Source organism: Amblyomma americanum, chromosome 11, assembly GCF_052857255.1.
Source record: "Amblyomma americanum isolate KBUSLIRL-KWMA chromosome 11, ASM5285725v1, whole genome shotgun sequence".
NCBI lineage: Eukaryota > Metazoa > Arthropoda > Arachnida > Ixodida > Ixodidae > Amblyomma > Amblyomma americanum.
In genome coordinates, this window is record NC_135507.1 from 12,949,064 (window position 1) to 12,970,913 (window position 21,850).

Genomic DNA, 21,850 nt, shown 5'->3' on the forward strand with positions numbered 1-21,850 from the left:
CGAAACGCAAGCGTCCCGGCCCTCGGCGCCATGCCTTGCGCGTTGGACAATTTAAAAGGAAATTACGCCTGTCTCATGTCCCAGACACCCGAACCGTGCCGTAAATGAAGGAAAAAGCTTTCGTTAGTTGCTGGATGTAACGGACGCCGGACAGATTCATAGCCGCGAGTATGAGCCATTGAAGGCTTTCGCCTTAAAAACTGATATGATTATGCCTACTGGGCGTGTCGAGAACCCAGTTGCGTTTTTGCGCATTTCTGCTTTTGAAGCGAAAGCTTTACTACGCTTGGAAAAACCACTCTTCACGTGGCACTAAATTTCATCTCATCTGCCCTTGAACCGAGGAGAAACCACGTGACAGCTATGAACTCTCACAGCCCGCGCCGAAACCGAGGGCTCGCCTGTTTCTATCTGCCGTCGGCGTTCGTTGTGTTCAGTGGCTTTTACAACATTCTACGCTCCGATGATTTCGAGGAAAAGAAGGGCGCATAACTTGCTCCCTGGGTCAGTGGATGCCTCAATCACGCTTTGAGGTACGTGGCAGTGATGAGAGAGATGTGGGCTGCATGCATTAGCGCTGAAAATGTTGTGGCAGACAGGCGGCACTGCAGCATTAGGCTGCCACCATTAACCGCCACCTGCCAGGGTGGCAGGGTGGGCGCGTTGACTATTCAGTGTGCGGCACACGCTCAACATTACAGACGAAAGGCCGCGTCTGTTTCCCCGATACACCGCAGCTTTCGCTCTCTAACCAGATTCAGCAGTAAACAGCCGCATCTGTTTCCTCGATACACCGCAGCTTTCGCTCTCTAACCAGATTCAGCAGTAAACAGCCGCGTCTGTTTCCTCGATACACCGCGGCTTTCGCTCTCTAACCAGATTCAGCAGTAAACAGCAGCTAATTTTTGAATTTGTGCGTTTGCGTCGCGCCCTCCTTGGCAAATGCACGTCTTCTGTCACCCAAGCTTGGGCGTGGTGCAGGGCGTTCCGTGGACGAGTCAGCACAACGTCGCGCACACCAGCGTTCTTGCGCATGCACGGCTCAACCCTCAAAAAGAAAAAAATAGAGATGATCCGAGAGAGAAGCAGCGGCCTTGGACACAGCTCTGCGGAAGCTGCTTCCGAACGCGTCGGCCAACAGGGAACGCTCAAGCCACAGAATGCATGTGAACGCATGTGAACAAAAAATCAAAAATGCCGTCAAAGTGCGCGATCAGTTGTGTTCGAATATGTGTGAGAACGTAGCACAAAACTCCAAGTAGCAACCTGCGCCAACCATCGATGGTGAGTAGAACCGCCAAGGAACACATAAACAGGTAAGCGTATGTGATGCTGCATACAGACGCACAAGGCAGCTCTGCTTGGACGCAAGCTGCGTCTGATTGCACCAACTATAGCAACGCTCAAGCTCAGAAGCGCATGCGAACGCATTACGCGCGCGTAATATTTTGACATGCACTGACATCGCATAGCACATTTGTTTTTACAATTCGTCTCCATCGAACGCAGCCACCACGATAGGGACAAACCAGACCATCCGCATGAGTATCCGTTCACTCTAACCACTGAGCCACCGCGGCGGGGCCCAGTCAAATCTGAGAAGTGGTTTTTTAGGGAAAGGAAATGGCGCAGCAACTCATATCCTGGCAGACACACGAAAAGTGCCGTAAGGGAAGGGACAAAGGAGCGAGTGAAAGTACAGAGGAAGAAAGAGCTGCCGTAGTGGAGGGCTCCGGAATTATGTCTATCACCTGAGGATCTGAACGGTAAAGCGTCAGCGACGCATCTTAAGCAACCTAGGTATGGCAGAGGAATTATTGGTTGTCACTCTCAGTGACCACCTTAGCCGCGACATAAGGAAAGGGACGGAGAGGGCGAGAGAGAAGGAAGAGAGAAAAGAGGCGCCGTATTTTGAGGCCTGTAATTGAATTTCGCCGACCAGCCGGGTCATTTAGCATGCCTTAGAACTTCATGGCAACAGTCGTCTTTGATTTTTAAGTCAATATATTACGCGACAGCACATACAGCGCGTTCGGTCTAAAAGCCGTCGGCGTCGTAGCAGTAGTAGGTCCGCACCGCTCGTCGGAAATATCCCTCCCCTTGCAGCGGGGTTCGGATGTCCACCGATATGTGCGATACATGTGTCATATTCCTTCCTTAAACTGTCCAACGCGCAAGGCATCGCGCCTAAGGGGCGATGGCGTTCCGTGGACCCATTGGCAACGCTGCAACACACTGTCGCGTCCCACTCTTAAAGACGAAGCTAAAAGCGTCTTCCAATCTTTGCCCCTGACTATCCCGCGAGGTATAAGCTACCAAGCAGTAATGCGCACTGTCGTTAAAAAATGCACCAATCATTTAGTGACAATACAAACACCGTCTTAATTTGCTTTGAAATTATCGCCAAGCCCAAGAGACGCCTTGCTTCATCGGCCAATGGGAGGGCGCAAGTCAGAGAACAGAAGAGCGCAGAGAGAGATGTTTCGAGAGAGACGCAGCGATCATGGACACTTGGACGCAGCCCTGCGGAAGCTCTGTCCGATCGCATCAACCAACAAGGAACGCTCAAGGCACAAAATGCATGCGAACGCATGAATTTATTATTACTATTATTATTATTATTATTACTATTACTATTATTCCGCCGCACGAAATCCAACGAAATCCAAAGTGCGTGACCAGTTGCGTTCGAATATACGCGAGAAGTAGCCCAAATCTGCAGTAGCAAACTGCGCCAACCATCCATGGGTAGTAGAACCGTCAAGAAACACAAGCATATGTGAGCGTATGTGATGCTGCATACGAACGCACAAGGAGGCTCTCTCTACTCGCATGCAAGCTGCGTCAAAACGCATGGCCCAACTAGGAACGCGCGTCTAAAAACGCGTGCGAACACATTCCGCCGCGCAATATTGCATTGCACATCGCATTGCTTTGTTTTGCTTTGCTTTGCTTTGCTCCAATAGAATTTATGTCGAAGATCGAATTAGGCGAGCTGGAATTGGCGCAGCGGTAACTAAGGCAATACACCAAACTGAGGCCCCCGCCGTGGTGGCTCAGTGGTTATGGCGCTCGGCTGCTGACCCGAAAGACGCGGGTTCGATCCTGGCTGCGGCTATGGAATTTCGATGGAGGCAAAATTATAGAGGCCTGCGTACTGTGTGATGCCAGTGCACGTTAAAGAACCCCAAATGGTCGAAATTCCCGGAGCCCTTCGCTACAGCGTCCCTGATAGCCTGAGTCGCTTTAGAACGTTAAACCCCGATAAACCCTTTTCTTCTCCCGGCTCACAGGAGTTAGGCCAAGAGATCGACCGGCATCGTTCCGGTACTTAGTTCCGGAAAAATCAGACCGGCACAGAAAAAGGGTAAAAAGACCAACGCGTGTACTACGTACGCAAGCCGTCCTTTTAATGGTGAACTGTGTAGTCCACAATTTCTTAACTAGGGACTAAGCGGCAGATGTTTATTTGAGGCCATGAGTTAATTACACGATAAACTTTTGACACTGAGTGTAGCTACCATTTATCCTCTTTTGACGCACTGGATGTAAGAAGGCAGTTCACTGGGTTAGAAAACATCCAAAACAAGGGACCCAAGTCGCCCAATGAGAATCAGTAGGCGTACCGCTCCAAGAGGCAGCGGACTACGCTCCTTGTAATATCCAGCCGGGTGAGAGAATCGAAGGGTGACGGGTGTCCTCGCTGGTGCCACCTGCTTCCATGCCCGCGCTACATGGCTGGCTTGTGCTTCCACGCCAGAAGGGAAACAGAAGGCTCTTGTTGCAGAATAGGCCACCTGCAACGGACATCGGCAAGGACGTGTGGACGGACGCAAGAGACCAGACAGGTCACGTGCAACCTACGACTGCGTGTGTTCGTGTGTGCGTGCACGCACACACGAACACACGCACGCACACACGCACTGTAAGAGTTCTTCCGAACTTCTCTGCTTCACCTGAGAAGCTTTTTCTATTTTGTATTTTTCAAAATCCGCCAGGAAACTTGTTCAAAGTGTGATTGTGTCTAAAGAAACGGGAGGACCTACGATACGAAAATATTAAAAGAATTAGGACCTTAAAACCCACACATGTATTTAAAGGCATGATGGTGAAAAAGAGAATAAAATTGCGGTTGTGTGGAAAGAAATAACAAAAAACGATGGATACATTACGGCAGATATTTCAAAAGGCAACCAGAAAATGGCAAAAACTCGTGATGAGGCTGGTGAGAACCTTCGAAGAAAGGAAATCAATAAGAAAGACGTGTCTGCTCGGAGAGATCGCGGGCACACTGTCGTAGTATTTCAGCACTGGGAGCACTTAATCCAGGAATAAACCAGGCCCCTCGAAATGAAACAACATTGGAAGTTTTTCAACAGCCCAAAATCTAGCTCCTCAGACATGCAAAAGAGATCTGAACTGCTCGAGTCCTCTGAAAACGACAGATGTCTTTGCAAATGCGCCTTCTCCTAGTTGCAAGCGTGGGCAAAAAGTAATATTTTTGTCATTTTGTTTCATTATTTCTCCTATATGTCGGAAAACATACTACCTCTCCGTTTCCTGCAGGAAAACAAGGGGTGGTTTCCAGACTCCATATATGTGTTAACAATATCTCACTGGGACCTGTATGCTGCTGGTATAATGAGCCAAGAAACCAGCGAAAAACCTCACGACGAACCCGTCTCCATAAAGAGAGCCGTGCCTTACCGTCCATGAAGAAAGAGGGCGTGTGAGCGGTTAAGCCAGTCTTTGCTGTTTCTGCCGCCTTCTTTCATGCTGTGGCCCGGAAAAAATTCTGCCACTTCGCTTTTCGTTGGACGAGGCGAAAGAGCCCTCCTGCAATGAGAAGTGGTCTCGTGGAGGAACCGGCTGCGGGATCTGGTGGGATGTACTATGAATCAAGCGTAAGAAAAAACACATTCTCCGCTTGCAGTGCACCGCTAAGTAACCCCCCCCCCCCCCCTCATTTTCATCGGTGAATTATAGCAAGACAAAAAATAAATCCACAACATTATGAAGGATATAAAATACGCAACACCAATGTTCAGTTAAGAAAGAGTTTCACCTCTATGTTAACAGCTGTGATTTAGTGGCGCAGAGCGAACGCAGGTATTGGGCCGAAACTAGAACCCCCGCTTACCGCTCGTTCTCAGCGTAACAGCCGAGCGGAATAATCCGGTTATCACCACGTCCACCTGCTTTCTCGCTGCGGTCGTTGAAGGTGGAGTCGCTCGTTCTCCAGGCTAGGCATGCTTCTTCCGCGGGAGGGAGTGGAAACGCAAGTCTCTCCCCGAGGAAGCCTGACTGCATGCTGCAAACAAAGAAAGATGTCTAATACAGCGTGTTAAAAAAATGACGGGAAGTGTAACGTGCGCACGGATCGGTCCAACGCACATGCTAATGTGTGTCCCCCAAGATTATTTGCTCAGCAAAGACTGATCGGTCAGCGCGGATGTTGCATAGACAACACGAGCTAGAAGGATGTATTGGTTTCTCTTCTGATTTAATTTTCTTTCGGCCTGCGTCATAGGATGAAACCAGACCATGAGCCCGCCATAAATTTCGAGGCAATTCGCTCCTCTATACAATGTAGTCACTGTATTTACACATAAGAAAATGTATGAAAACATGTAATCGCTAGGCCGGGTTTTAAAGGTTGGATTCTGTCCTGCTCGTCGCTTACCTCTGTTTAGGGTCAATGCTCTTATGCCGTAGTTTAAGCGTGTGTTGAACTATATTCTTATATTTAACACATGTCAACGTGCGTTGCTATACAGAAATGGTCATAAATCTGAAGTTCCGGCAGAACTTATTAGTACTGAATTATATTATGCAACGGTATAATCGTTTGTCGAAGCAAGCACTTCGAAGAGCGTTTAAGTGCTTAAGGCGCTAAACTGTTTCGCCTCCGTTCGTGCAAAGAACCAACCTCTAACCACTTTTGCAGTGAAGAACGCTGGTGTTCTGCTGGTCGGGGTTTAGACATGCCGGTAACGTCTTTTTCAGGTGTTTTAGCCTTCGAGCACGAACTCACACGGATACATGAACTAGTCTTGTTCGCAATAACACTAGGCAGATCTACAACGCGGCGACATTGGGAAGCCGACGTTTGAAATCTTCGCAGCATGGTGAGCAACCCAAGTCCAGCATCCATCTACCACAGGATAACGTCCAGTCTAATCCCAATAGCTACGTTAGCCCCGGATACGAAAGTCAGGCCTACTTGTCCAAGAAGTTCCTTGGCACAGCTCAGACCCGGCGGACATGGCTGCTGATGTCACCTGCTTGCAAGGAACGGGTTCCGTCACCACCCACGCAATCGTCAGTGAAGAGCTGCATGCCTGCAGAGAGAGGTGGCATCTCGTATTGCAGGTGATGAAACACTTTCGACACCCTACCAGAAAGCGAGCTCTGGCGAAACCAGGGAATGGACGTTTCTGCGCATTTAGCGTTTACTAAAGGAGTTTGCATACAGCAGTTCTAATTTTTTATTTGCGTGCGACCAAGTTAACTATTTATTTACCCGATACCACAGCTACACTGCATACTAAAAAATTAGCGCATGATTCGCTAATGCGATATCAAATGAAGGGCGTTAGCTAAGTAGTTTTCTCCTACGCTTACAACCAATTCGCACACCAACGTGTACATCACGAAACAACGATTCGTATGGTACCACCCGCATCACTTTGCGACCAATGGTTCGCCCGCCATGGCCCTTCGAATGTTGCCCCCTATTACGGTTTTGAGGACCAAAGGCAGACGGTATAAATCCATCACACAAACCGGGAATACCAATATGAACACCAACACGACCAATACGGACACGGGAAGATGGAAAGAAATCGTTATTCTCGGTCAAGTGAATTTGAAAAGTTTTCTTCCACTTTTTTTAAAACCGAAAGCTTTACTGGCCGCAGGTTGAGCACTTTCGCGTGATTCCTGGAGAGCCGTGCTGCGCATGCGCGAGGAGCAGTGACGACACACGGCGCATTTCTCTCGCTCCGTAGTCACAACTGCGCATGCGGCACTAGTAGCCCTGAGCCACAGGTGTTCCGCCGCTGCGCCGCACCGCGCCTTTCCTCAGAATGCAACTTTAATCATAATTAATAATTGGTTTTCGGGGAAAGGAAATGGTGCAGTAACTGTCTCATATATCGTTGGACACCTGAACCGCGCAGTAAGGGAAGGGATAAAGGAGGGAGTGAAATAAGAAAGGAAGAAGAGGTGTCGTAGTGGAGGGCTCCGGAATAATTTCGACCACCTGGGGATCTTTAACGTGCATTGACATGGCACAGCACACGGGCGCCTTAGCGTTTTTCCTCCATAAAAACGCAGCCGCCGCGGTCGGGTTCAAACCCGGGAACTCCGGATCAGTAGTCGAGCGCCCTAACCACTGAGCCACCGCGGCGGGGCAACAGAATGCAACTTTCGATTTTCAGTTTTTTCTTTCTTCTTTCCCCCCCTTATCCTTTCCTTTACGGCGCGGTTCGGGTATCCACCGATCGAGATATGCGAGACGGTTACTGTGCTTTGCGCGCTGGCCGCGCCATCTGGCATGACGACACACCGCGCGGCTCGCCGCCGCCACCGTTTGGTATGACGTCATACCGCGTTGCTCGTCGTTGCGCTTGCCTCCACTCGCTTCGCGAGCTGCGTCGCATGCCTGATAACATGTCGGATGATTAAAAAGGAGAGCTCACGTGCTCCGCAGCAGCAGTTTTCAGTCTTTAATGCGACAACATAGCTAGACAACCAGACTAACTTGGACTTGCAATCAATATTAACCAAGGCTAACCTTGCTATGCCTTAGCTTTCGCTACGTATATCCTGGCATATCCGAGCTAAGACACTGCCGATTTTCTCTCTCTGTCGCTCCCTAGTCACTACTGCGCATGCGCCACTATTAGCACCGGGCCACAGGTGTTCCTGAAAATCCAACTTTCGATTTTCAGTTTTCTCTTTCCTCTTTCCCTCCCTCGTTTATTCCTTCAGGGCGCGGTTCGGGTGTCCACCGAGATATGCGAGACCGTTACTGTTCCTATTCCTTTCTTCATAAACCAAACAAAACAAGTGAGCCGACGGCGTTCATAGTGTTCATTGGCGTTAACAACTTTGCAAAGACCATTTTCACGAAAGGCGCACAACCGGCTCCGGGGTCAGGGGACACCTCAATCACGCAGCGAGCAGGCGTTGACGTCGACCTACAAATTGAGGCAGTTGTGCGCCTTTCCGTTTCTCAAAAGCAGGCCAAGATTTAGATGTCGCAGATTCTGAGGAAAGGAAAAGTGCCTAACTGGCTTCCTGAGTCAGTGGAAATCACTTTAAGGTACTTGATGGTGGTGTGAACCTAGTAAACAATTAAGTGCAGTTGAACTACTGCTAAACCTTCCCCACCCTGGATAGGCAGCGCGCCCAGGCTGCCTCCCTGGCAGTTAATTTAATGGTTGATCACGAGAGTTCGTACACCTAACGAACGCTACGGCCTACTGCTGCAGTGCCGCGTGTATGGCACAATATTAACGCGACAGCGTTAAGGAGCTCGTGTCCCAGAAAAGCCGGTGTCGTCGGCGGCGTTGACCGCAAGCGAAAAATGGCGCATCTCGGTGGACACCTGAACAGCGCCGTAAGGGAGGTTCAGGTGTCCTCCGAGATGAGCCATTTTTCGCCCATGGCCTCCTTACGGCGCGGTACGGGTGTCCAGCGAATTGGGAGACAGACGTCATTTCCTTTACTTAAAACCAATTTTCATTTCATTTTTCTTCCCTTATGGCCTGGTTCGGGTGTGCACGCCCTGGCAACGTTGCAACACGCTGTTGCGTTTCACTCTTAGATGAAGCTTAGGCGTCCTCTAAAATTTTTTGTCAGCGCTAAAAATACAGTTCACATCTCTCACCATCCCCATGTATCTCAAAGCGCGATTGAGGCGTCCACTGTACAGTGGACGCAGGGAGACAGTTATGCGCCCTTCCTTTCCTCAAAATCATCGGTCTAAAACGTGAATGCCAACGCCAATGAACACATTGAACGCCGACGGCCTTATTTCTTCAGCATCGCGTTTCTGCCGAAACGTTAATGCCAACGCAAGCAGCGCACATCTGTCACTACGGCCACTACGGCCATGTAGCTTAAAGCATGACTGAAGTGTCCTGTCCCAGGGAGCCAGTTTCGCGCCTTTCCTTTCCTCAAAATCATCAGAGTCTAGACAGTTGTTAACGCCAATGAACACAATCAACACCGATGGCCTATAGCTTCAGTGCCGCGTTTCGCAACAATTTTGTCAATTTCAAAGCATGCAGAGCACCTATACTGCCCTTCGTTCCCCTATAAGCGACCCACTAGTATCACCATAGATTGCACGCATTTTTCTCGGCTAATGGGACCCTGATAGCTCAAGGCCGCGTTCAATACCATTGTCCCGGGCTAGCCATGAATATTGATGTCGACGAAATCAACAAATTCGTGGGCTGCTTGAAAAAGTCGAAGGTTGTCCACACCTAACGTGCAATTCACCAAAGCTTCGCCTTATAGTATGGCTATGAAAAATCAGCCAGTATCCGCCCTCAAAGAACACCCAGACCTGCCAGGAATCCTCAGGGCAGGCAGTATTTGAAGAGCTCTGTAGTGGAGCTTCTTGGCGCAGCGGTGGAAGCTTCGGGAAGGATGGTGTCGCTACCACCACCTGCTTTCATGATCGGGTTTCACGACGGGTCCGGCTGCTCCTATGAAGTTAGCGCTCAAGGGGAAACGCAGGTTTGCCCCCGAGGCCACCATCTCCTTGCAAAGCGGTCCCATTCAAGAATCCAAGGAAATCAGAGTCCTCGAACTCTTCATACACAACCAGCTACGCTGCGAAAAACACTCGCCAAGCTCCGGCAGGTGGGGGACAAGGTGGGCCGCATGGTCCGCCGGGTTTCCAGCGGTGGGTTACGATGCAAAGACGCCTTGCTGCTGGCGAACGCATTCGTGACCAGTCGAGGTCACCAATGTCGTTGAGGTCATCCTCCGGAAAATCATGAAACGAGTGCTGGACCTCCCGGTCTCTACCTCTACCGCCGACGCCATGGCAATGGGGATAGTGAACTCTTTCCGGGAGCTTCGGGAGGCCCATCTCAACACAACCAATACACTCGTCTCACAAAGACAGGGTCCGGTCGCCGCCTTCTATGCCGTCCTCACATCCAGCACTCCCAATTGGAGACGCGCCCTCCACGTGCGGGCTCTCCCCACCAACATGTCCAAAGAGGACCATAATGGCAGGCGCCTGGCGCGGGCGGAAGCCTTGCACCGCTATTATGGGAGCAAACCAGGAGTCTTCTACGTGCACGCCTCCGGCCCGGACCCCAGTAGATGGTACACGGCCACAGTCGTCCACGAAGGCAAAACAGTAGACGGCCTTACTTTCCAGGCCCAGTAAGCAATTCACGCAGAAGAGGTTCCATCGCCCAGGCCGCCTCCGTACCTCCTCCAAATACATAATCACCGACTCGCGAGAGGCTTACCGAAACGTCGAGAAACAGTGGGCTACCCCCTGCCTTATCGCATCTACAAAAATTGTAGCAGAGACCCCGATCCTGCGCACCGATCTCTCGTTTGGGCTGCAGGTCACCAAGGCCTCCGCGGAAACGAAGCACTGACGCCGCCGCCCGCGCGCTCTCTCTCCGGGCATTTTCCACGGAACCCGACGCTGACCAGGACTCCGATTTCAATGATTTACGCTTTTAAGGAAATAAGCGATTATTACAAACCAACGCACCAAACTCTTCCCACCCCTTGCAAAGGGCTGGGGAAGGCCAACGAGTGGGTACTCCTGTGCCTGCTCACTAACACGATGCTGTGCCCGGCAACTCTAAAACATTTCGATCCTCAATTCGATGGGCGGTGCTCACACTGTGGGGAGGTGTCTGACACCTACCACATGGAGTGGGCCTGCCAGCAGAACCCATCCCTGCGCCATATCCCAAACCCCACCCGAGTGGACTGGGAGGCGATCCTGTTCGGCTGCTGCACCCTTGACGCCCAAAGGGCCTTAACGCAGCGCGCCCGGGCTGCGGAAACCGCGAATGGGGCGCCTGACTAGGCATCCCACGTTGTGGTTGTAAGGGCGTGACCCTTCAGGTCACGACCTTCAACACCTCTTTCTATGATTAATAAATGTTTTCACCACCAAAACCTGCAATGAGAAGACTCCAATAAAGGGTCAGCCTTTTTCCAAGCTCCCTAGGGAGCCTCGTTGATCATCTTCGCTTTTTGCAGCGGTTAAAACAGCTGCATTTGGAATCTGGCTGCATTTAATGTGCCGGCAATATTATTCGCAAGTTCTGCAATAGATCGTCTAATAGTTCTGTTGCTATTGCTGGTACCCTGGTCCCACCGCAGTTAACCAGCTGCATATTTTACCCTCGTGCCTTGAGGCCGCAGTGCTTTAATGTAAAGGGTTGTGAACGTGAAAGAAAATATTCTGCATTATCAAGAGCGCCATCGAGCACAAGGGGACCAAAGATTAACCTGGAAATGTCTGTGGGCTTCAAGAAAGAAGCCAATAAGGAAGAAGCCCACTGGCACTCGCCCCACCGCACTGTCACCATCACTGTCACATTTATCTTCTCCCTAGATAAAGTGGGATGTGACACTAATAGCAATCCCCCACCATCTTTGCACCACGTGACTAGATTCACATAATGCCAACTTCACGACAGCGCCCACTCTTCGGCCCTTGCAGATCTCTCCCAAGATTACTTCGACCAGATCGCCCCATTATGGATGCATTCCGGACAGTGATTGCGCGTACAACACCAGTGTTTGTCCCTATGAAACTCTCGCTGACAAGTAATCCAATCTACGCCTGTTTCATTACATGATTTGAAGACTCTTTCAGGTTATGCTTCAGAAATGAGAGGGTGCTAGTATCAGCCGCTAGAATAAGATAGAATAAGACGACGATTCCAAGATTAATGTGACTGAACACAAATTTCAAGGTATTTGTAGCTTGCTGCTTAAGTTCTACAGTATGGTTATTTTGTCACGCAGAAATTCAAACTCTGTTGGCAAAATGCTTGAACTTGGTATTAGAAATGTTTAATGACAGAGCACCGTGCCGTTATCTAGTCTTAGTCAGATTGGTACAGTTGGTTTTCCGGGTCAGATATGAAGCGGCACTAAACTGCGCGGTCGTCATCAAATAATACTATTCTAGCCATCGCACAGTTACGTAATTCGTTGATAGCTGGGACGCTTAAGCTCACCTCTGATGCTTGAAGATTTCCCCTGACTGGTGGCGGGTCCGTGTTCTGTGTGCACGCCCTCGGGTGCTGACCGAGGGCAGCTCTGTAGGCATTCCTCAAGAACGGTCCACCTGGCGAATGGTCTTCGTCCTATGAGACAAGAAGGACCGATGTGTGGGCGGAGGCCAAGATGGCTAACGAACACTTCCCCATATTCCCCGCCCTCCTCTTGCATCAAACACAGGCCACTCACGGAAAGGTAAACATAGGCAGGCAAGAAAATGTAAAGGTCCCAGCACACTACTTCGGGCAACGCCAAGTGGGAAAAGAAGGGGGGCAATCAGTCCGCGCCGATTTGTTCAAAGCGCAGATGCTCAAGGCTTGAACCAAACTGTGCGCACCAAGGTAGACATGTCTCAAAAGGTGACACCCGCAGAATACCACAACAGATGCAACTCCCGAATAAGGCGAGTTCGAGTTGATGACATGTGTTCTGCGAACTATACAAGCGAAACTTTTAAACCCATCTGATTATACACTGCCACTGCCAAATGACTTACAGAAATATAACAATGCTCAGCTATGTCTAAAACTAGTGTCTGTATGATTACAATATTTTAAGCAGAGGCAGACTGTCCAGTCCAACTCTTCTCTATGAAACACATATGTGATCACAGGCTACGCTCGCTAAGCCTCGCTAAGCTAAGCCTCAGGCTTAGCTTAGATAATGTCCATCACGTCAGACGATTTGATGTTTCTTCGCGACGGAACCGATCATTTGCAGGTGGCCTCAAAAGTTCGACGCTATTTGACTGCATACATTTAATTTCAGTTAAATTTTTCTGCTTTTAAATAATGCGCAAGACGTTATAACACTTATCACAGTGCGGTATTTGCCTACGATCCATATTAATATATACCTAGAATTCTTTCCTGTTTTGGTTTCATCAACCAAACGATGGCTATGAGGTGAGAACCTTTTGGTGACGTGAGGCATAAAAAATTCCAGCGATATAAATGCTGATACGTTGCTTTAGTTCACTACAACACTTAAATAAGGCTACTTCAGAGCTATAATGACAAAAAAACTTCCTATCAGAAGTGATATTGCCAATTCATCATGCCTCACGTAAATCTAAACACAGGTCGCAGCCATTGTTTAGTTGACAGAACCGAAATCGAGAGGGCTAAAAATAATTGTTTAGCGATCGCTGGTGAATATCACGTGGTAATTCGCACATGTGTATGTTTTAGGTACCATTCAGAAGAAAAAACACGGAATAAAAACTTTTCTGTATGTGGTCATTCTACTATAGTCAGTGTTTGCAACCCGTCGTCAGGCATTGGCTCAAACTGCTCCACAACACCAAATCTGCACAAATTAAAATCTCTAGGCATCAGTTACATGTCATAAGTACTTTTTTCTTTTTGTCATAAAGGGCCACAGTAGGCAGCTTATTGCTTTAGCAGCTATACCCAAAACCTTAACCGTACCTACCCAAAAAATAAAAAAATTCTCTTGGCTTAAAGTCTGCTTACATGGAGGAATGCGAAAGGATGTGTTTTGAGGAAAGGAAATGTTTTTGGTCAAAGGAAAGTGCGCTGTAGCTTTCAAATCTCGACATCTCGGTGGACAACTCAACTGCGCCTTAAGCCTTGAAGCATGCGACTGAAGGTGCGCATGTTATCGACCCGAACCCCTGTTGTAAGCTATAGCCTCCCAATTAACATCTCGACATTTCGGTGGACACCTCAACCGCACCTTAAGAAAAAATTTATTCTCAGGAAGCAAGCAACTGAAGGTGCATATGTCAATAGTCCAAATCCTTGCCTCAAGCTAGCCTCCAACTTTACTATAACATGTAAGCTATATGCAAGGAAAAATGGTACGACACCATCCGGAACGCTGTACGATTAACGGCTGCTCAAAATTTTGTTGAACATATTCGGGAATACTGCCACCACACTGAGGTAAACCAGTGATGACACTACTCGCATTTCACCTGCTCATGCGATTCATGTTGCTCAAACCAACATCGTCGCGTTGGCGGACGCGGTTATGCACCGCGCGTCTGTTTCCATCCTTGCCCCTCTTTCCTGTACGCACGTGGAAACTATTGTGCCTCAGCTCGGGTGTGACGTCATGACTTTGGTCATCATTCTCTAAATTTTGCCTCGTCCTGTTACGTCATCAAGCACGCCGGTGGCTCGGGTTCGATTTCCACCTAGGCTAATTTTTATTCTAATGAGTACTGACGTTATTTGATGGACACTTCCGATTTCAACGTAGCCATCTAATGCTTTCGCATTAATAATGAGGCCTACCGGGCCACCAGTGTCTGCAACGTGTGGTTTCCATTCCAGCTGGCCGGGAGGGCGGTCGTCTCTGCTAGAGCCACCCGCTTCCATAGTAGGGGCTGGGGCTGGGTCAGCCGCACCCCGAATGTTACTCTGCGATTCCGTGCCAGAGTAGGAGACGCATGTGTCTTCTTGAAGGGGCGTGCCCTGCAACGACATCAGACATCAGATGACAAGGGGTCAGATTCTGGCCACATGGATTTTTGTGCCACCGATGAGTTCGTACGACACACGCTGAAAAATGTCCTCTGGAGTTAGCGGCTTTTGCGTGTGGGCGACTTGTGTTGCGTTGTTGGGAGAACAACACGGTAGGATTCATATTCTTCAGGCTCGGAATGCCCCTTCAGGTGCCCTTTTTAGTCATCTCGCAGCCAAAGACCGCTGGCCTTCAATCGGCACGTACTGTGGATAAGCCACATGTAACTGAACCTGCAGGAGAGAGGCTAGGAAGACCCCGATCTATAATAGAACGGAACGAGTGCCAAAACTTCACGTATAAAAATGGTCTATAAACGGTCTATAGACTTACTCTAGAGTCTATTGCCTACTTATAGATATCTTTTTGTCTACTCATAGTCTATAAACTGCCTATAAAGAACAGTGCAAATTCAATCCAAATCCACTTTATTTCCAACCTACAAGGGGTGGGTCCCCTAGGCAAAAAGCTGTCGCAGACTGCTTGACTGGGCCCTGGGGGCCCACAGGCAAAGTGTACGTTCAAAAATCTATAGACTGTCTATAGACTGTCTATAGCATGTGCACTGCCTATAGACTTCTTTTGGGTTCGTCTATAGAGAGTCTATAGACTTTATAGGCAGAAGTCTATGGACAGTCTATAGGCTGTCTAAAGAAGTTTTTGTAAGTGCTGCGCCACCTATGTGCCGCAGACAAATGGCACCCTGTTGACCACTGTGTGAAGAAGTCACCCAAAAACTAATGATATGGAAGCGCTATTTTTTACATGCATTGGAGCCTTTTAAAATGAGATATTCGAGGGTGCGGTTAACAGTCTGTACCGAAAAAAAAACAAGAAAATAAATAGAAACGATAAAAGTAAAAAAGGTCAGCATTCTGGGCATGCAAGGCATACCGAAGTTGAAAATTAACCAAGTAGCGATGCCAGGAGCGATATGCGACGTCTGCACTGTTGCGCAAGAAATGCAGTTGCGAGAGTTGTGGTATTTCTCAGCTAGCTTACGCGCCTCAGCTAACTGGCATACGCGCCGCTCCTTGCCGTCTACAAGCAAAGCACTGTTTGTTCACTATCATCACCTGCTAAAGTAGTTAGCCGGTTTAGTAGGTTCATCAAGTGCATATAGGTCACTGACAGAAGACAGTGCATGGGCGCCATGAAAAAGTAGCATGTTATTGCTACCGCAAAGATTGAGCGGCATTTTTTTTTATACCACTAACACGCAGACTACGTGAGGCTCCGTCTCATCGCTCAAACTGGTGTGAAAACCTAAGAATAATATGTCAGCATAGTTCTTAGGAGTAAACTATTCCACTTTTGTTTTTGTCGACTGACTATATCATTTAAATTGTGCTTTTAATAACAACAGCAATTCCTTCTACAACAACGGCTCCAAGTACTACCATTTGAACGTTGATTACTGGCAAGTAAAGTGTTCATGCTAATACCGCTTTTTCATCCCACACGAATGCCACGTTATGTGACTCAAGAAATGAGTAATGCATTCGCGGAATATAGCATCTGCCAAAAAAAAACGCAAAACATTTATTATGCTATACGCACAGAGAAAAGGTCGTCAAATTTCGAACAAATACATAAATTCCTATTCTAACCTCCTGTTATGCTTCAGGAGCGTGACAATCCTGTTAGCTGCAGCTAGAATAAGGCAAGCATCATAATTCGAAGATAAGACTCACTGCATATTGATGCAACGCTATTTGTTGATTATTCTACAAATTGAATTGCTATTTAGACAGCAAGAGGGAAGGATTCCAATCCTTAAAATACATTAACATGTTTTGGGAAATAATTAACGGCAGAGAATATTTAAAGAAGAGGAGTGCCCTGGAACGACATCAGCAGGACAAGGGCCTTAAATGCTGCAGCCGCTAGTATTCTGTGGCACGTACGTACGCGTACAACAATTCACAAGGAGTTACCGGCCTTGTGTGTGAGTGACTTCAGTTCGTTCAGTTATGATCTTTGTACTATTTTAGCGGCAGATAGCCAGATCGCTGGACTCCTGAAGCATAACAGGGGGTTGGAATATAGGTTTATATATTTGTGTGCTCGGACAGAACAGGCAGATAGCATCATGAGTTATTTTTTTGTCAGGTTGTAATAAAATAGATAATACTGTTACCATTTATGCTGCTTTATCGTCACCGCGTTTTTTAGTGACCGTGTGTTTCTTTAGTGTTTTTAGTGTGCAAACTTCTCACTTGTAAGTTTTGCTGTCCATTAATTCTGGTTTCTCATCTTTGGACTGTAAGCATGACACGTTTAATCATCTGTCTTCGCACTGTATAGCTAAGATAGTTAACGCACTAAATTTCGCAACGTACCCCTCCTGTTCAGCCATTGCGATCCACATTCGTCTACCTACATATCGCCTTTGGTCATGTGTATGTTACGTTTTCCATCTTTTGTGCATTGTATGTTTGTACGTTTTTTGCGCACCAACCGTCATATTCTGTGCCCTCCGTTCCTATTCTGTTATTCTGATCAAGGCCGTTCCACGGCCGACACGTCGAATACATTGTTTCAAACGTTGGTCTCTGTTTAGTCAATATATATATATATATTGGTTGCCTCTAGCAACCAAATACGTTTATCTTTCTATACTATATAAATATAAATATATATATATATATATATGAGGGCATGTGTCCCACCCTCCACCCTGATGTGGGCAACACATGCGCAAGAGCGTGCATGTGTGTGCGTGTGCGTATGCATGAGTGCATTTGCGAGAGTGCATGTGCGTGTGGGCGTGTGCGTGCGTGCTTGTGTGCGTGTGCGTGCGTGTGGCTAAAAGATAAATGCGGAGAATGCCCAGTACCAGTGCTAGCGCGCTAAAATTTGAAGGGACATTTAAGCTCCACCTTAGGTGCATGCGCAACTAAATAAACCTATGTTCTACTGTATTTATTAATTAGTACATATTTTATTGACACTCATTGCATGCAGTGTCTGACTAGGAACACAAGGATAATCAGTTCCGATCAATTACCCTGTTTTTCTTCTTTTCAGCGTAATTAATTACACCCTTACTTGTCTTGGCATCATTTAAGTCATGCTACTACGGCCAAATAACCAAATTTAACTAATTCAGTCATTAATTTGAAAGCTCAACGTGTGATGTCATGACCGTATTAATCAAAGGGGCTTTCCTTGACGTACCAACGCCAAGAACTACGGCAGTTTTCCGCTGATTGGAAACCTAAAGCTGTCGCGTAAGAGGAGGAAACAGGTGACTGTGCGAGTCCTTGCCCTGTATTCCTGCCGTTCGTTAAATGTTTCGTGCTGCTCCAATAGAGATAGTTGACACGGACTACCAACTGACCCAAACGTTCCCATAATTTGGCTGGAAAAAGCACCTCCAGGCTTACAAGCAAGGATTCAGAGCGGGCGATAGCTTGACGCCCTCGGTCAGGCTGATGGCATTCTTGTGTGCCACATGCTTCCATCCTGGTCCCCTCAATATCATCATCTTGGTAAACAAGGCCAAGTGATACCAATTACGAAGGCACCACCTACTGGCACCAAGAGCATACATCTCGTCAAAAATGCAGAATGAACACGTGCACTTGTGCGAATTTATTTGGCGAAGAATTTTTCGTCGCACCTGTTTGCAGCAATATCGTGCCAGCCATACTGTTGTTATTGAGCATATGGAGATTGGGGCTCTAGGGGAGATGGGTTAAAATGGCGGCGCTGCTAAAAGCGACTGCTTCTAGAGCGCCACCTGTACAAGGTGTAAGGTGTGGTGATCGGGTAGTTCCCACGAAGAGGCGCCATGAGCATGTGACCAGGTTGCATGACAAGGTGACGCGATTACGTGCGTTACTAAAACATGGCCAGTGCCATTATAGTATACCTACTTTTTCTTGATTTATAGCATTTATGCATTTCTTGGTCTTCGACGGTGGTTCAATCGACGCCAGGCCTGCCACTTAAGAACATCGACCGAGGAGCGTTATGCTGCTCCAACCAATAAAGAAGGGCGGGCAAATTAAAAATGAAATGGAGTTGGTTACAGAATCGATATATCAGGCAGATTGTAATCGCTTATTATAGATTATATGTGGCCACATGAAGCCTTGAGCCTTTAACAGATTATCATGCCCACAGGACATATAACAAAAACTAAATAACAGCTGACGCTGGGACATCTATTTGTACAAACCACAAGTTAGAAGAACAAATAAACAGATTAATGTGTCCAAATTTCGTTCAATGCTTGGGCTGACCACTGTAATCAGCAATCGTGATCTGCTCGTCCCGAAAATGTGAACTAAAGCGGCCTTGACATTTAAGGAATCCACTTTTGCGCATGCAACAACACCTACACTGTCAATGAGAAGGCATTTATGAGACCGACCATGGTCCCTGTGACCACGTGGTTCTGGAAAGGAGGCTTTTTTCCCCCTATGGTCTCTGACGACGACTCGCTTCCAGGATATCTGACGGTAGATTAAATTCATTTCTGAGTGTAACAGGCATGATTTCTGATCTACAGATAATGTATGGAGAAAACAGTACAGTTTATAAATAAATATTTCTGCAGGCATCAAAAACGTAATATGCGCACAGCGCACACTTCCCCACACAAGAAATTGCGGCCGTATTCTTAAATAAAAATATGCCCAATTATTTTCGTTCCCATCCAAAGCTGTCTCCACGACGTAAACTGAGCTACAATGTCCTTTAGAAATATAATTCACCACGCGCGAGGAAAAATACAGCTCCAGACAGCACTTCTTAGGTGCATCACAGAACTTCGTAACATCGATATTCCTTTTTTTAATCCCGATGCTTTTTTTTTTCTAGGGGTGAAATGGCCCTACCATTTTGTCCAGCAGCGACTTCAAATGCACACGGCATCAGTTTTTCGTGGAAGCACACAACGGCTCAAGGGCTATTTAGACCATGAAGGGTTCTTCTGACGTACGCTGACATTACACAGCACAAGGGCGCCGGTGGCGTTTCGTGTCCTTTGAAATGCGGCCGTCGCGGCTGAGACTGAACCCGGATCTCAAGTCTCTTTATCCCAGCGCCCTAATCACTCAGCCAACGTGTTGCATACGTCGTACAAATATCTGTGTAGTGCTGAAGGACTAAACGTTTGAAAAAACTACATGTCATTTATGGTTCATTGGAGGTTTAACGACCCAAAGTGACACAGGCTATATGAGGGACGCCGTAGACAAGGGCTGCTAAATGTTAGACCACCTGAAATTCTTTAACGTGCGCCGACATCACACAGCACAATGCCCTTTAAAACTTCGCCTGCATCATAATTCAACCGCCGCAACCGCGATCGAGCCCGCGTCTTTCGGGTCAGCAGCCGAGCGCCATAACCACCGAGCCAACGTGGCGGCTTGTTTAAAAACTTTTTTCTTTTTCAAGGAATACGTTGAAATTCAAAATACCAACTGCATCAGTCATTGCGAGCAAGCATCAGTTGCGCCATCTAATCCACGACAGCACGTCTTTTGATGAGCTTTTTAGGTAAAGCGCAATATAATTGGAACTCAAATGGGTCCGAACTATGTGGAGTTCGTAAATGTGCGATTTTTACGAAGAGACAGGATCTGTACGTATTATCCGGCTTTTTGAATTAAGTGATTTCTCAGTATCGCAATTAACCTGCATTAGTATAACTTATGGGCAGTTTATAATATGCAGCGGCCACTGAGATCATACACCAGGCATTAGAATAAGCCCTACTACGACGAACCTGCGCGCCCAAGCAGAAGGTGCTGTGGCATAGTCAGGTGCGCCACCTGCTTTCACGTTGCGGCCTGGGGGATCTGGGCCAAGCCATGCTCCCCCCACTGTTCTTGCTTTTTCCGCAGGAACAGCAAGCTTCTCTTCTTCCAAGGGGGAGACTGGAATGGAGAGACGTCGTAAAAACGAGGGGAACGTAAAATTTCCGGGAGCACATAACGAATATACATACCAGTAATACGAAAACAATGCAATTCTATTCCAAATTCAATTTCAAATTCACTAATTTTTTCAGATTCTCTCGCAACTCTGCTGAAGTTCTGTTTTTATCGTATAATATTGCTTTGTAGTTAGGGCAGTTATAAGCACAAGCACTCACTATTACTGCTTAGAATTTCGTGTTTTCCTGACTTTGAGGACGTCTCACAGTTTCGACCAATTGCGATTTTTGTAACGCTCCCACTTTTTGGGTTACGCGTATCATGAGCCATCTTATGCTTTCGCATTGATAAGAAGCGAACAGTTGCAGTACAAGAAAGCTGCATGCCTGTTACCGCCATGTGTAACACGAGATTCAGCGACATCCATTTTCAGTGGTCAATATGGTGCTTACTTCTAATATCTGTTTCTCTGATAGAGAGATCACGTAGCACTGTTTACAGCACCAGCAATGCGCAAACGATGTCACTTCCGCCGACAATTACCTTGATATCTCAGGATATCATTTTATAGCAGCTTACACTGGAGGAATGTAGCTTGCGCTGCAATCGGTCAGGCAACAATGAAGGGAGGCCCATCGATGTTAAAGAGTTGTGTTCATAATCCGCCATGATTACCTCCTTGCAGCGAATTTCATCGCGGTCCCACTCCAGAGCGTTCGCGTACGACGAGCAACCCTCGGGGAGCACAAGTAGTTCAATGCGACGAAGAGGCACCTCATCTGGTATGCCAGTGAAGCGATACATGTTTTACACTTGTTGAGGCGCCCTCGATCAGATCTCGTCTTCATTGTCACACGTTTGAAACAGTAAGAACCCCAATCAGCCTCACAGGGGACTTAGAAGGTTATTCGTCGGGTGAACGTGAACGGGGCCAAAACACATGGAGCCGTAACACAAGAGAAACCTTCAAATATATTGGCTTCTATAAACTTTCTGGGCTCTTGAGCACACGTCTCATTGTTTCGTGTTTACAAAGTCAGTTTACTGAGCGCAAACATTTACAGAGATGAAGAAAGAATTAAAAGAAAGCCGCAGAAATTTTTCTGGTCCTCTCTGAACACTGAGTCGACGTCACTGGTAGATAGATCGATCCAGTCCTTCGTCGTCCTATAGGCATGCTG

At 47.5% G+C, this 21,850-nt stretch overlaps 1 protein-coding gene across 1 annotated transcript in view; it reads right to left on the reverse strand.

Annotated features, from left to right (window-relative positions):
- Positions 1–21,850, reverse strand: part of LOC144110916 (uncharacterized) — a 46,066-nt gene that overhangs the window by 15,338 nt on the left and 8,878 nt on the right. The window contains exon 4 of the mRNA XM_077643984.1: positions 14,550–14,729. Within this exon, the coding sequence (XP_077500110.1) occupies positions 14,550–14,729 (180 nt within the window). The remainder of the gene's footprint in view (positions 1–14,549; positions 14,730–21,850) is intronic.